This window comes from Sceloporus occidentalis, unplaced genomic scaffold (assembly GCF_023333645.1).
Source record: "Sceloporus occidentalis isolate IW3139 unplaced genomic scaffold, rSceOcc1.0.p SCAF_12, whole genome shotgun sequence".
Classification (NCBI taxonomy): domain Eukaryota; kingdom Metazoa; phylum Chordata; class Lepidosauria; order Squamata; family Phrynosomatidae; genus Sceloporus; species Sceloporus occidentalis.
The window spans coordinates 2,299,685-2,314,719 of record NW_028316992.1 but is presented as its reverse complement, the minus strand read 5'-3'; the positions used below and the strand labels follow the sequence as shown (position 1 = coordinate 2,314,719).

The following is a 15,035-nucleotide window of genomic DNA, read 5'->3' as shown; positions in this document are numbered from 1 at the left end:
TTGTGTTATCTAGTACAGATTCTTTATCTCTATATGTTTCTTAAACTTTATCTTGCTTTCAGTGAGAGTTTTGCTTTTCCATCATAATGCTTCTTGTTCTTTGGCTGGTTCTGTTGTTACTGTTTTATAATGATCTTATCGTTTCCTTGCATATTGCCTTCAATCTATACTATATAATTAATGCGGTTTGACACCGTTTTAACTGCCATGGCTCAATGCTATGGGGTTGTGGGATTTGTAGTTTTGTGAGATATTTAACCTTCTCCGTCAGAGAGCTCTGGTGCCACAATTAACTACAAATCCCAGGATTCCATAGGATGGAGCCATGGCAATTAAAGCAGTGTGCAACTGCATTATTTCTACAGTGCCGATGCAGCCTTGATGAGATGCGTGTATTTTCTCCACTTCCTCCTTCCACATTTCTACTACTACATGTTTGTCACAGTCTAGCCTACATGCTTGTAAGTGTTTATACATTTCTGGAACAGAAATTTGAGTTCTCTTTATTTTTATAGTTTTTTTGGAAATGAAAAACTATTTTTAAAGGAAAAAGGGCCACTATTTTCAGCATTCCTTGCTTGAAATAGAGCAGGTTTGTTTAAATAAGACCATACACAAGGGAGGTAGTGCACATTTGCTATATATTGAATAATTTAAGAGACATATTATTAAATTCCTCTTTAGATTCTTTATCATGCAGTGAACTACCAAATACGGCCTTCAGAAAAAGTGGAAAACATAAATACATCCAGATCATCAGGTGGAATCAGACCAGACTCCTCTCTTGAGGTAAGGATTTCTTTATCAGGACAATGGCCCCTTTTTTAAATTCAATTTTTGTTGTTTTAAAGTTAGCACAATTCAAAGATATAAATGAGGTAAGCTACAAGTTTCTACTCATTCAAGTATTCTTTGCTCTTTTCCCAGTCAGACTTCTGTGTCTTCATTTTTTCCTACAGCCTCTTAACAGGTTTATATGTGTATTTCAAATAGCTTTCATATGGAATCTTTGTTTCTTAGCTTTTATGGACAGTAGCCAATGCTGGACTTCATTTAGAATGCTAAATCCAGTGGAAACATGAGGGGGAATAGTTCTCTTTTCTTCATGTGCCTTCAGTTCTGGAGGACTGAAAAAGCCCACATAACCAGGGAGGGAGGGTAGTGATAAAAAGCATGATATTGGATTTGGGTCTCCATCTACAAATCCTTTTTCTTCAGATTTCTTCATGCTTTAGAACTCGGGCTGCCTAAGCTCTATCCATGTGCTGGGATCAGATACTTATGCAGAATTACATCTAGTGAAACAACAATAGAAGTATAGTGTTTAGATCAAGGGAAGTAATAGTGCCACTCTATTCTGTTTTGGTCAGGCCTCACCTGGAATACTGTGTTCTGGGCACCACAATTCAAAAAGGATGTTGAGAACCTGGAGTGTGTCCAGAGGAGGGTGACCAAAATAGTGAAGACTCTGGAAACCATGCCTCTGGGGAGAGGCTTAGAAAGCTGGGTATGTTTCGCCTGGAGAAGAGATAGTTAAGAAGTGATATGATAGCCCTGTATAGGTATTTGAAGGGGTGTCATATTGAGGATGGAACAACCTTGTTTTCTGCTCCAGAGACTGGAACATGGAACAATGGACACAAGCTACAAGTAAACAGATTCCACCTAAACATTAGGAGGAACTTCCTGACAGTGAGAGCTGTTCAACAGTGGAACACACTCCCTTGGAGAGTGGTGGAGTCTCCTTCTTTGGAGGTTTTTAAGCAGAGGCAGGAGGGCCATCTGTCAGAAGTGCTTTGATTGTGTGTTCCTGCATGGCAGGGGGTTGGACTGGATGGCCTTTGTGGTTTATTCTAATTCTATGGTTCTATGACAAGGTTACTTTTAGTGGTTCCATTGGCAGCACTTTCCAGGATCCACATATTGAAGGGGAAGGGGTGAGCCTGTTTTTGGCATATGGGCTCCACCTAGATTTAGAGTCATGCTGCATTACTATTCTTTATCAAGAATGAGGAACATGTGGCCCTTTGTATGTTGTTTAACTGTATCTTTCTTGTGGTGGTCTCTCACCACTGGCTGTGGTAAAAAGGGAACTTGAGAGCTGAAGTTTTATCAGCATGTGGAATGCCACACGTTGCCCACCACTGTTCTGTATCATTAGATAGGACACATAGACAGGATCCTCTGGCTCACAAGACTACTGCCCATCTCCCCCTACCTTCCTCTAATTACCAGAAATCTACCTCTGATTTTTAAAAAATATGGGGTTGGAGGGTTAAACAGTGCAAGGAAGGGAAACATGATCTTGGAGGCTTCCTGGAGGGGGCACTTCAGTTTTCTTGGTGGGAGGGGGGAAGCAAGAAAAGGGCAGGGAACTCAGGGGGTTTAATTTTGGGGGAGCTTCATGCAGTCCCAGGGCCACATTTTGCCAATCACTGTTTTGAATGTATATGTTGAAAGCCAACTATTGGATCATTCTGAGATTTAATGGGTGAGTCATACATTTGTTCAAGCCAGTTCAGAAACTGCAGAAAGCAACTCTTTTGTCCACAGCTTAGAAAAGTTACCCTTTTGGACTACAGCTTCCAGAATCCTTCAGTCAGTATGACCAATGGATTTCCTAACTGAGGGATTCTGGGGGTTGTGTTTCCAAAAAAGTAACTTTTCTGATCTCTACAACAAATTCTACGTAATTGACAAACAGCAAGTTTTCTGCCGTCGAGGATGATATCTGTAGCTAGGTTGCTGTTAAAAATATGGGGTTGGAGGGTTAAACAGTGCAAGGAAGGGAAACATGATCTTGGAGGCTTCCTGGAGGGGACACTTCAGTTTTCTTGGTGGGAGAGGGGAAGCAAGAAAAGGGCAGGGAACTCAGGGGGTTTAATTTTGGGGGAGCTTCATGCAGTCCCAGGGCCACATTTTGCCAATCACTGTTTTGAATGTATATGTTGAAAGCCAACTATTGGATCATTCTGAGATTTAATGGGTGAGTCATACATTTGTTCAAGCCAGTTCAGAAACTGCAGAAAGCAACTCTTTTGTCCACAGCTTAGAAAAGTTACCCTTTTGGACTACAGCTTCCAGAATCCTTCAGTCAGTATGACCAATGGATTTCCTAACTGAGGGATTCTGGGGGTTGTGTTTCCAAAAAAGTAACTTTTCTGATCTCTACAACAAATTCTACGTAATTGACAAACAGCAAGTTTTCTGCCGTGGAGGATGATATCTGTAGCTAGGTTGCTGTTAACAAAGATTATTGTGCCATCTTATCTCTGTAAAGCTAGGCTTCAAGCCAGCCATCAGTTGCTCTGTTGTCAACTAGATTCAGAGGATGACTGGTTGGAAATCAGAGTTCCTGCCATGCCTACCCCTACCATGCTTCAACATATCAATAGAAAGACTGTCTTCAGTTCCCATCCCCCAAGAAGCAGTCACCATCACCAAGATCCTGGGTTAGGTTTGAGAACTCTAATGCATCTCTAGAGTATAGGTTGAGTCTCCCTCATCTGAAATTCTGAAACCCAAAATGTTCCAAAAGACAAAACTTTTTTTCCTGAGGGGCTCACAACTTTGCTTTTTGACAAATTTTGCTTCATGCACAAATTATTTGAAATATTGCCCTTCAGGCCATTTGTATAAAGTGTATATGGCCCGGGACAAATGGTCTCGAAGCGGCGTGCCGCTGGCGATACTAGGCTTAGGGTCCTGCACCAACCGCATAGTCCCTAACCCTAGCACAGCAGCGGCATCATGGTGGCGTCCCATCCACACGAGCACCGCCATCTTGACATAAGGGACACGTCGCTGCATGGCGCTTACATCACCGGCCCGCCAATGACACACTGGCATGTGCTGGGCGCCATAAAACCCCCCAGATTTTTCCAGGTTCTTTTTACTCCGGAGGGACACCATGCGGTTTGGCTGCTGCAGCATCCCTCTGGAAGGAAACAGACCGCGTCCAGTCCGGCCTTTCTCAGAGGTATGTACCGGGCTTATGAAACATAAATGAATTTTGCATTTAGACTTGGATCCTATCTCCAGGATATCTCATTGAATACATATATGCAGATACAATTATTCTGAAATCCAAAATACTTCTGACCCCAAACATTTGGGATAACAGAACCTCAACCTGTATTAGTTATGCTGAAACAAAGTGAAAGCCCTCTTCTCTCTGAGTCAAATATAACTGGGGGACAATTTGGTCTACCACTTACTACGGAGGAAAAGGTCTAGTATTAGCCCTTCTTCTTGAGCAAGTGGGAAGAACAAGCTCCAAAGGTTAGCCAGAGATACCTTCCCACCAGGAAAGGAATGTTCACAGTGGTAAGTTCCAGTGTTCCAGTATGTGTGATCTGCTATGTTTTGAAGACCTCCTTTTGGAATAGTGGATTCTCTCCTTAATTGTCCCTTTTATGCTGCTGTAATTTATTATAATAATTTCTGTGTCTAATTTGGAAGTACTTGGACAAAAACTGAAATAAAATCTTTATAAGCTGTTACAACCCTATGTATTAAAAATATTATAACCATCTCTTTGAGATTAAAACATAGCCATTAATGTTAAAATATTCATTAATGATAATGATAAAATATAAATAACTCTGCTGTGGGTCCAACTTTATGCTTAACTGTTTAACATTTGTGTATCTTTTCCTGAAAAAAAATAGGATTTTATTTATATTTCATTGTAATACAGAAATGTAATTACTGTACAAAGTCTCATTAACTAAGGAAAGCACTTAACAAGTTGCTGCCTTAAATGCATGTTTTGCATTGTATTTACAAATGCTTGCAAATACTTTACTCATGAAAATTACTACCTTTCCCCCTACTTTCTTCTTTAATGAAATAATAGAACAGTGAATGATTTCCCCCCACATGTTGGTAGTGTGCAGATCAGGATCTTATAGAATCCCTGTTATTTGAAGTAGGATCTTATAGAAACAAACCACACTTAAAGCTAGTGCACCAGCTGCACCCATCCTTGTAGACCCGTAATCTGACCACAGTGACTCATGCCCTTATTGCATCCTCTCTGGGTGGCTGTTGTTGTTATGTGGGGCTGCCTTTGAAGAATGCTTTGAAACCTCGGATAGTCCAGTGACCTGCAGCCACTTAACATTGAAGATTATCGCACTGGGGTTAAAACGTTCCCCGGTGCGTTCTAACCTGCACGCGCGGGGGCGCGCACGGAGAGTGATGGGAACCCGATGGGGTCCAGAACACTAGTTTACTGCACACAGGAATGCCGCCGCCGCCAAGCGTTCCCATCACGTTCCCATTGAGTTCCAGGGGACGCCATTTCTAGGGACGCTTTGAAACAGTTCCCAGAAATGGCGTCCCCTGGAACTCGATGGGAACGCGATGGGAACGCTCGGCAGCAGCGTTCCTGTGTGCAGTAAACTAGCGTTCTGGGCCCCATCGGGTTCCCATCATGCTCTGTGCACACCCCCGCGCGTGCAGGTTAGAACGCACCAGGGAACGTTTTAACCCCGGTGCGATAATCTTCTAAGTCTGGTTCCAGGGAACATACACATTCCTTGTTATAGTAGCTTCATTGACTGTCAGACTGTTCTGACAAATTTCAAAGTGCTGTTATGACCAATGAAGCCCTATACTGGTTAGGTCCAGACTTGGTAATTCTTCACCAATTTCATTCTCAAAGGAAGAAACAAGAAATTTAAACAGTTTTTCTTGTGTTGGAAGAAAGGGCATGGGTCACTGTGGTCAAAGTGATGGCTTGTGGCTATCATGACACTGGAGTGGTGAATCATCCCTGGGGTTTAGTTCAAATGTTATTCAAAATGCATCCTCCCAATAGATTCAGCACTTCAGTGTTCAGGCTTATTGCCTGATTCACACTGCATAAATATAAGCCTTTAACTAATTAGAAAAATGAAAGGTTCTAACAGTGCATTCCTATAGATGCTTACTGTGTCCATTGGAATTTACTCCCATCTACGTATTTTAGGACTACAGCGTTCATTATTCAGAAATCTGATTAAGCTTTCTCAAACATATACATAGATTTCTTCTTTTCCAACATCAATTGACAGTGTGGGTTATAGTTAGAGTCAGGAGATAGAAAATAATTTTCATCAAGTATACTTGTTCAAAAGAGAATAAATTTAGCTCAAAGAGGTAGCATTTTTCTCCTTTCCTTAAATACATTTCAGTGCATCTTTTTGTCATATATTTTGTAAGGAGAGTGAATTTTTTGCCATATTTTGCTCAGCATGCATTCCTTCAGTTAGAGAAGAAAGAATGAAAATTTCTAAGTGATTATTCAGTGGTTGGCAGGCGTTCCTCTCTTTATATCTTTTTATGACTCTTAATAATAGAGAGCTTTACATTTAGGTGTTCTGTTGGATGCAGAAATGTTACTTCAAATATATAGAAAGATAGAAATATAACTGTACGTTATTAGTTAATGTATTTGTAACTTATAATTTCAGAACTCCAAATCATTATCATGTATTATTTCTTTAGCACTTAAAATGCAACATTCATGTCCAAATTAGTGGAATAAGAGTGGGGGGTCTGTTCATAGGAATGATCTCACATTCAGTGTTTTCTTGTCAAGTGTTTATAGTTAAATGGTACCAATAATTATATTTTAGTGCATATTTGATTGTTACTAACATGTTTATTTTTGTGATCTCCAGAGGATCCATTCCCCCTGAACTTCCTTTGGCTTTTGATAATGTTAGGGTTAAATGATGTGATATTTCAATTCAGTCAGACACATTCATATGGATAGGAGTACGAGTGCACCAATCCTCCCCTCTAGATCTCCAGATAACCACAAGGGCCATAATACCTAAATACAACGTGTTGATACTGCCTTTATTGTGGGTATATCAGTTGTGCATGGTCATTTTTTAATATATACATAACACATTGTAATTAGCTGGGCAATCTGTGTCTGTGTTTGTTCAATGTTTATGTGAGTTGCCAGCATTGAACTGTACATCTCTGTTTGGATATCCAGAGATGTGGAAAATAAGTCTTGGCATACCAAAGGCTGAAGCTCTCTCTCATTCCCTGTGCTACTGATGGGCAACTTTCCAAGCTGTGTAGGCCATAGATGCATTCTGCTGGACATCAGATGGCTACTCCTCCCTCAAGCAGGATTATCAGATGTTCTTTTTCAGGACATGTTTTCATTTCAACCTTCTGTCCATGAGGAATTAGAAAAAGTCCTCTATTACTAAGCATTACTAAGTATTGCTAAGCAGCGTAATTTGCTAAGTAGCATGAACTTATATTAGTGTTTTTAGCTTTTATTTTGTAATGTCCTATATTTTTTCTTGAACGCCTTACATTCAAGATGTCTTCCTTTGCAGTTAGGACATCTGATCACCCTGCCCTCATGCCCCTACAGCTCCCTCTTTTTAAACTGAACTCCCCCCCCCCCCTACACACAAATATATACCTTTATTGTTCCTGCCCATACATATTTAAGCCCAGAAGGGAGCATTTTCTTAAAAAAAAAGAAGTGACTAGAAGTAACTTCTGATTTTACCCCACCCACCCCAATCGAAAACAGCTTGGGGAAGGAAGCACACATTACCCCCATGGTCCCCAGAGGTTATAGGGGCCTTCTTCAGTTTTTACAAAAATAAAATCAAGGGTAGGAAATCCACTGGGTCCCATGGGAGTGGCATGTGGCCGAAGCAGCTCAGATTTGCTCTCCTTGTTGTACACAATATCTTGATGGGGTGATATTCTGATAGGTATATCCTTTTATCTGTTCTTCATTCTCCCGAGGGTGCTTAAAATAAAGGACTGATAAAGAGTTTACATTCTCTATGGCAGTTCTAAAAAATACATTTGTTGTGGGTAGATGGTCATATAAAGTTTTTTAAAAGGGTTCATCAAAGAAGTAACATGCTTTATGGATATTTATGAAGGCATTTCCTCTTGTCCCGAGAATCTGTCCCTCTTGGATAGCCAATAACAACCCATTCAGCTGAATTTCCTAGTCAAACTGCTTTGCAGAATGAAGCATCTTTATTTTGGAATAGTATCTAACCTGTCTTACCAAATAATAGCAACCCTCCCACACAGACTTTTCCCCCAGGGAATTTGAAAGTATGGACTTTTGTGCAAACACGCATGTAATTGCTACAGGTCTTATCAGAGGTCCGTTTGATTACTGCAGTACTTTTTTGAAGTTCAAGTGTCAACTATAATAACCTCAAGGATTGAAAATGAAATATTTCTACTGCTAGTATTGTGAAGCTTTAACTTCTAACTTCCTTGCAGCCATTGGGAATGAAAGTTCCCAATGCAAGCCTTCAATAATTTCATCAGTTCATTTAGCCCCTTGATATCTTGCTGGCTTAAACTCATAGTACTAATGCATATTCTGAACTAGTACAACAGAGTTGTGGTTTTTTAAAGCATTTTGGATTTGTACTGTTTTGAATCTCACAAGGATGCAGTTATTCACCTCTAACATATATTTATTTGAGTGACTAATAAAACAGAAAGCTTAAATTACTATTGCAATATAGCAAGACATTTCTGATTTCTTCTTCTTCAGTTGCTCTGAATCAAACTATGCTGTAGCTATGTTCGGTGTTGTAAAATTCAGAAGACAGAACTGTTATGACAACGAACAATATAAATGGCTGTTAACAGCAGTGCTAATTTTAATTCAAGTGAAAAAAATACAGCTTTCAAAATATTTTCAGTACTAAATTCAGTGTCTGTGCATTATGTGTGCTTGTTTTGCCCTTTATCAAAATGTACACTTGCAAGGTACATGATGTTTGAAGTTGGCTCAGCTGCTATGGTGGTTTGCAAGCCTTTTGAATGCATGTTTTCTAAAAGAACATGTATCTGACAGCCTGTATTGAATGCTTATAGATTGTGTGTTGCATGAACTCACAGGTTGACAGCCACATGCCCTCAAGTCAGTCGGCTGACCTACTGCAGTGGACCACAGCTAAAACCATGAAGGTTCTTTCTAACACAACTCTGACTACGAAAGCTATGCTGCATGCTGTCAGCGATCGACAGTGGTGGAAGAAGTCACTAACTTACCTTCGTCCATTACATGTAAGAAGTAGCCATATGGTAGTTCTTCAGCTCTTTGCCATTGGCAATTTAGATAAACTGTTATTTTATTCTTCATTGCATTTTTGTTTGTTTTGCTGTGGGCCTCTGAGGGTGAATGGAAAATCCATGGAAACATGATGTATCTGTGGCCTTTGAGTGTTATATATTTTACCTCAGGTATTTTAGCTCAGATTTTCATTTACTCACACTACTACACTGTGATACAATCTCTCTTGATATCTGATGAAATGTGAAAATTTCTCTTAAGAGACCGCATTGTTTTAACATCTTGTTTCTCTGTGTTTTGTTCTTGAAAGGGCCAAGAGTTTGGAGATGTATTAAAAAGCACCAGTGGAGCAAATGCAGCGATAGAAAAACAAGGCTGTCATCCATTTTATGAATCTCTGATAGATAATCCATACCTTGCGGAAGTAAGTTTTAGACACATTCTGTTTTAAAATTTTAAAAACAGTGCATTTTAGAGCAACAGTCAGTTGAGTCTGAATGTTTAAATTGTGTACTGTGGTTAATAATCTTTACTAGATAGTGAATCAGCTCTGATTAGCATGTAATTGAGAAAATGGTGGCTATTAAGAGGGCTACATCTGAAGACAAGGAAGAGAATACAAAAATCACACAGACAGAAAAAGCTTTTTAAAGTCATATTGATTAACATTTCTGTTCTGTAGAATGAATTTACTTACTCTGCATACCAGTACAATCCTTCAGAAAGCTTTGCAGAAGTATTGCTGAGAACAGGAAAACTGGCTTTGACTAAGAGTGAAGGTCCTGATCTCTTTCCTGCTACGGAAGGTAAACTATATGGATTTTGTTCTGTATTTGTGCAGTTGGGGATTTTTTGTAGGCCAATAATCTAACAGATGTCTAGATCACTGATTTTCACATTTTTCTCCCCTCACAAACTGCTTGCATGCTTCAGGGGAGCATTGTCTAGCTGTCAAGAAAACAGCATGTATTGTACAATATTTTGGGTACTTTGCAGACCATGCATTTTGTCTATAGAGGATACTGGGTGTTCTTGTTGAGTTTCACTCTCAGTCTCTCTGAACTGTCAATTTGCTGCAGTGTCCATCAAACATACTGCTGAAGAAAAATACTACAGTGGGCAAGCTGTTTTGTCCTTATGGATCTTATTATTTGAGTAACTCTAAATACATTTTCAAGGAACCCCAATGTTTTCCACAATACTATTGTAAGAAAATATTCAAAGATATAGCAATGTTAGGCTGTGGAATCAGTATGTAGAAAGATCTTGGAGTCTTCTTCCTCAGATGCATTTGGTGGAATGGTCACCAAATGCATCAGAGGAAGTAGACTTAAGTTGGTGAAAGCTCATGCTGCCAACTTCTTTCAGGAAGAAAATATTGCTACATATAGTGGCTTGATAACTGCCAATGTCCTGATTGAGCTTCCCAGTTACTTAGTCTGTACATCTGATATGATATGCATCATTGCGTCTAAGAAACTCAGTTTACTTAGTGGTTATTTGAGATCTCTGGGTAAAGGGGAGGTGAAAAATCAGAAGTCTTCTGCAATGTGCTTCAATATGAGTAAATCCCAAATATTTATCTATTCCCTGTTCCTTGAAAGAGTGTTGTTCATTAATCCTGCTGGCATAGGAGAGCTGTGGTTATGGGATTAGCCAGATTTGTATATAAGCAGCACATCCAGCTATGTGCTCTACTGAAGAACCATGTTCAGTTTTCAGGTAACATTAGCACATAGTATCACAGTTAGCTAGGTCTTTACAACACCATTTCTGTGTTCCTATGTCATGTATTCTTAACAAGTGACCATACCTAGAACTTGATATTCTTGGTGTTTTAATTTTAAGTGATGTGATACATAGCATAGCTTGATGAGAAGTGATGTTCACAGTGGTGATTTGCAATTCATTTCTCTTAGCATTGTGTCATCTTCCACTTCAGCAGTCACAATCCATAACTGAGTGCTACTTTCTTATTCTTGCCAAGATTATCATTGACTGTCCTCAGATTCATTACTCGACTTTTCATATTTCTAATAAATGCATACTTTTTTTTTTACAATCAACTAAATGAATTATATAGGTATTATATTTGGGAATTCATTTTAAAACTAATGAGGTTGGAATTTCTCTATATGTATATTTATGTATGTGAGAGAAAAGCTTAGCTGCCTTACCATTTTGAAGGAAAGATAACTTGATAAATTGGTGCTTACAAAGCCAAGGTATACATAAAATTTCTGTCCATATGCTCTGACATTATGCCAACTGTTCACTCCTTGCTATGTGTGCTACAGATGAAGGATCAATTATCCAAAGTTTCTTATTCTGTTAAACCAGTGTTTCCCAAACTTTGGCCCTCAGGACGTTTTGGACTTTTTGTTGTTGTTAGTTGCTCTCAAGTCGGTTCTAACTCATGATGACCCTGTGGATGAGACACCTCCAAGAATCCTTATCCTCCACCACCTTGCCCAGATCCTTCAAGCCCTTGCCTATAAGCCCCCTGATCAAGTCTATCCATCGGGTTTGTGGTCTTCCTCTCTTCCTTCCACCCTCTATCTTTCCTAGCATTATTGTTTTTCCTAATCATCTATGCCTTCTCATTGTGTGGCTAAAGTACAATAGTCTCAATTTGACCATATTAGCTTCCAAGGAGAGCTCTGATCTGATCTATTCAAGAACCCATTTGTTTGTCTTCTTGGCTGTCCATGGTATCCTAAGTACTCTTCTCCAGCACCACATTTTGAACAAGTTGATTTTCTTTCTGTCTGCTTCCTTCACTGTCCAGCTCTCGAATCCATACATGGTAACTATGAATACAATGGCCTGAACAATTCTGACTGTAGTGCTCAGTCGTATCTCTTTGTCTGCAATATCTTTTCCAGTTCTTTCATAGCTGCCCTTCCCATTCCTAGTCTTCTTATTTCTTGACTGTAGTCTCCATTCTGGTCAGTGTTTGATCCTAGATATGGGAATTCTTTAGTTATTTCAATTTCCTCGTTGTCTAGATAGAATTTGTGTATTTTTTCTGTGGTCATTATTTTTGTTTTCTTTATGTTCAGCATCAGACCTGCTTTTACACTTTCATCTTTGACCTTCCTTATTAACTGTTCCAATTCCTGAATGTCTTCTGGTACTATGATTTTGTCTGCGTATCTTAGGTTGTTAATGTTGCTTCCCCCTATCTTAGCTCCTCCTTTTTCTGATTCTAATCCTGCTTTTCTTATGATGTTTTCAGCTTACAAGTTAAACAGGTGAGGCGATAGGATGCAGTCTTGCCTGACCCCTTTGCCTATTGGGAACCACTCTGTTTCCCCAAATTTTGTTCTGACAGTGGCCTCTTGTCCTTGGTACAGATTTCTCATCAGTACTATCAGATGTAGTAGCATCCCCCCCACCTCTTTTGACTGTGTTCCATAGCTTTCCGTGATCTGTACAATGAAATGCTTTCCTGTAGTCTATGAAACACATGCTGATTCTTTTTTGGAATTCTTTAGTGCGCTCTATTAGCAATTGTATGTTTACAATGTGGTTCCTAGTGCCCCTTCCTTTTCTGAATCCTGCTTGCACCCCTGGAATTTTCCTCTTCATGTATGGTTGGAGTCTATGCTGCAGAAGTTTGAGCATTATTTTGCTTGCATGTGAAATTAGTGCTGTTATCCAATAGTTGCTGCAGTCTTTTGTATCTCCTCTCTTATAGATTGGTTTATATATTGAGCATTTTTAATCTGTTGGCCACCTCTTTGTTTCTCATATTTGTTGGCATATTTCAGTTAGCACTAAAATTGCATCTGTCTATGGATACTGTAGCAACTCAATTGAGATATCATTGGTTCCTGGTGATTTATTTTTCCCATTTTCATTATGGGGTTTGTCTTCATATGGTTCCTCATTCCAAATGTCATTCATTCCCTCATCTCTTTTGTATAAATGTTCAGTGTATTGCCTCCAGTGTCTTTTCAGAGCCCCCCCCTCCAAGACCAGAAGAGCACTGCCATCAATGGGGACAAAGAGGCAAGCTTGGGAGCTTAGGTACATTAGTTTTGAATTTAGGCTCCCAGAATTCCTGATGTGGGCCCAACTGGCTAGGGCTTCTGGGAGTTGCAGTCCAAAACACCTGGAGGACCAAAATTTGTGAAACACTGGGCTAAACCATGAAAGAGTGGTTATAGGAATAAGAAAATAAATCAGAATTAGGAGTTCATTTCAGATCCTGGTTTATTCCAAAGCTGGCAGTTCTAACTTTCTGGTTTGAATATGATAGAAACCTGTGATTAACTAACTCAGAAAGGGCAATTGAGGGCAAAACATGCAGTATGAGGCCTTTGTATATCTCAGCCTGATATTTGTTTATCTGAATTGATCTGTATTCTAAAACTGTATTCTAAAATCCTTCAAGAAAAGCAACTGAAATTAAAGTATGAGAAATGAAACAAATACCAAAAAGATTCTACATTTTTAATAGCAGCCAAGTCCATCTAGGCATCAGTGCATTGTGAAAGGGATATAATGGGAAAGCACCAGATTCAGGGGTTATTTCAGAATATTTCTGTACAGATTTACAAATTACATCACTTGTTTTGAAGTTTGTATGTTTTGTTTTGCTTTGTTTTAAAAAGCCTAACTCCAAATTGTATTAGTGAGCAGTTTTTTTAAAAATTTGTTCATTCAGCCAAGGCTACTAAAAGAGAAAAATCACCCTAATTAATTTGGTTTATACAATTGTACCTATATGGACATTCATAGAAGCCCAGTCGTTTATAACTGACTCAGTCTCATGTAGATAAATGTTACTTGCAGTTCTGAGAGCACTGGCTCTCCCGGAAAATCAATCACAATTGACAAAGTGCACAAGGAGACTGCTGGATTTATGTGTGCAGGGTGTCACTGTGTGACCCATCATGTGCTATAATTCCCAAAAAATGGACCTAATCCAGAAATTAATTATGCACTCTATTGAAAGAGAAACTTGATAATCACTTTTAAACAAAGTTCTGCAGCTTAACTATGGGAAAAAAGCCTTAGAAGAGTGTGGAAAAAACCCATTGCACAGCATTTTGTTATCAATAGATTCCATATACGCCTCTTTTCACAAACATAATGGAATGTTTCCATCAGTGGGTTAACAATACAAAGAATCATATATCCAAGATCTGGTATGAAGATAACTAGCATTGGATTTTTTTTAAAGGCCAAGAAAATCATACATTTGTGTTTCTGCCTTGCCCCCGAGTGGATCAGAGGTAATGGAAGGAGTGTGGTCTCATTGGCTCATACTCTCTAATGTCCAAAGAGCAAAACAAACAAAAACAAAAAACTTTGAACTGTTCAATATATGATCTAATCTGATATCATTTTTATTTCATACACACACACACACACACACACGTGTTGATATGATTATGTGTGAGAGAAAGTATATAGAAAGTCCACATAACTCTTGAAAAATAAATAAGAGAAGACAGTGCATGGTTTGTGATGTGAATCTGTCTTACCACATCGCACTAGCAGTTTTGGTTTAGCAGAATCATCAGGGTGTCACAGTGCTAGGCCCACTAGGAAAGACTGAGACGAGACACACTTTCGTTGTTCATTTTTGTATGGTTTGTCTCCTAAGTCTGATAATATGCCATGAATGGTCAGGTGGAAGTGTGCATGCATGTGAATGAATGGCTGCTACCAATCTCATAGTGATGGGCATTTCCTAACAGAATAGTAATAACAGCATAATGTAAGATAATTCTCAAATTAAAATTGAGTGCACATGCATGCAGAAAAAAAATAGCCGCCTGCCTTTATGAAAGCTACCGGAATCAATTATTTCAGCAAGTGATTGCTGGAATAGCATGACAATCTAGTCAGCCCCATCTGGATTTGATGGCAAAATTGAAAATGTTTAAACATACAGTGTTCCTATCAGTCTCTCATCAATAAGTCTTCCCAGAAATATGAGTTCTGC

At 39.1% G+C, this 15,035-nt stretch overlaps 1 protein-coding gene across 1 annotated transcript in view; it reads left to right on the top strand.

Annotated features, from left to right (window-relative positions):
• Nucleotides 1-15,035, top strand: part of NBAS (NBAS subunit of NRZ tethering complex) — a 217,437-nt gene that overhangs the window by 128,729 nt on the left and 73,673 nt on the right. The window contains exons 35-38 of the mRNA XM_089478023.1: nt 685-789; nt 8,902-9,069; nt 9,387-9,500; nt 9,759-9,882. Coding sequence (XP_089334149.1) covers nt 685-789; nt 8,902-9,069; nt 9,387-9,500; nt 9,759-9,882 — 511 coding nt within the window. The remainder of the gene's footprint in view (nt 1-684; nt 790-8,901; nt 9,070-9,386; nt 9,501-9,758; nt 9,883-15,035) is intronic.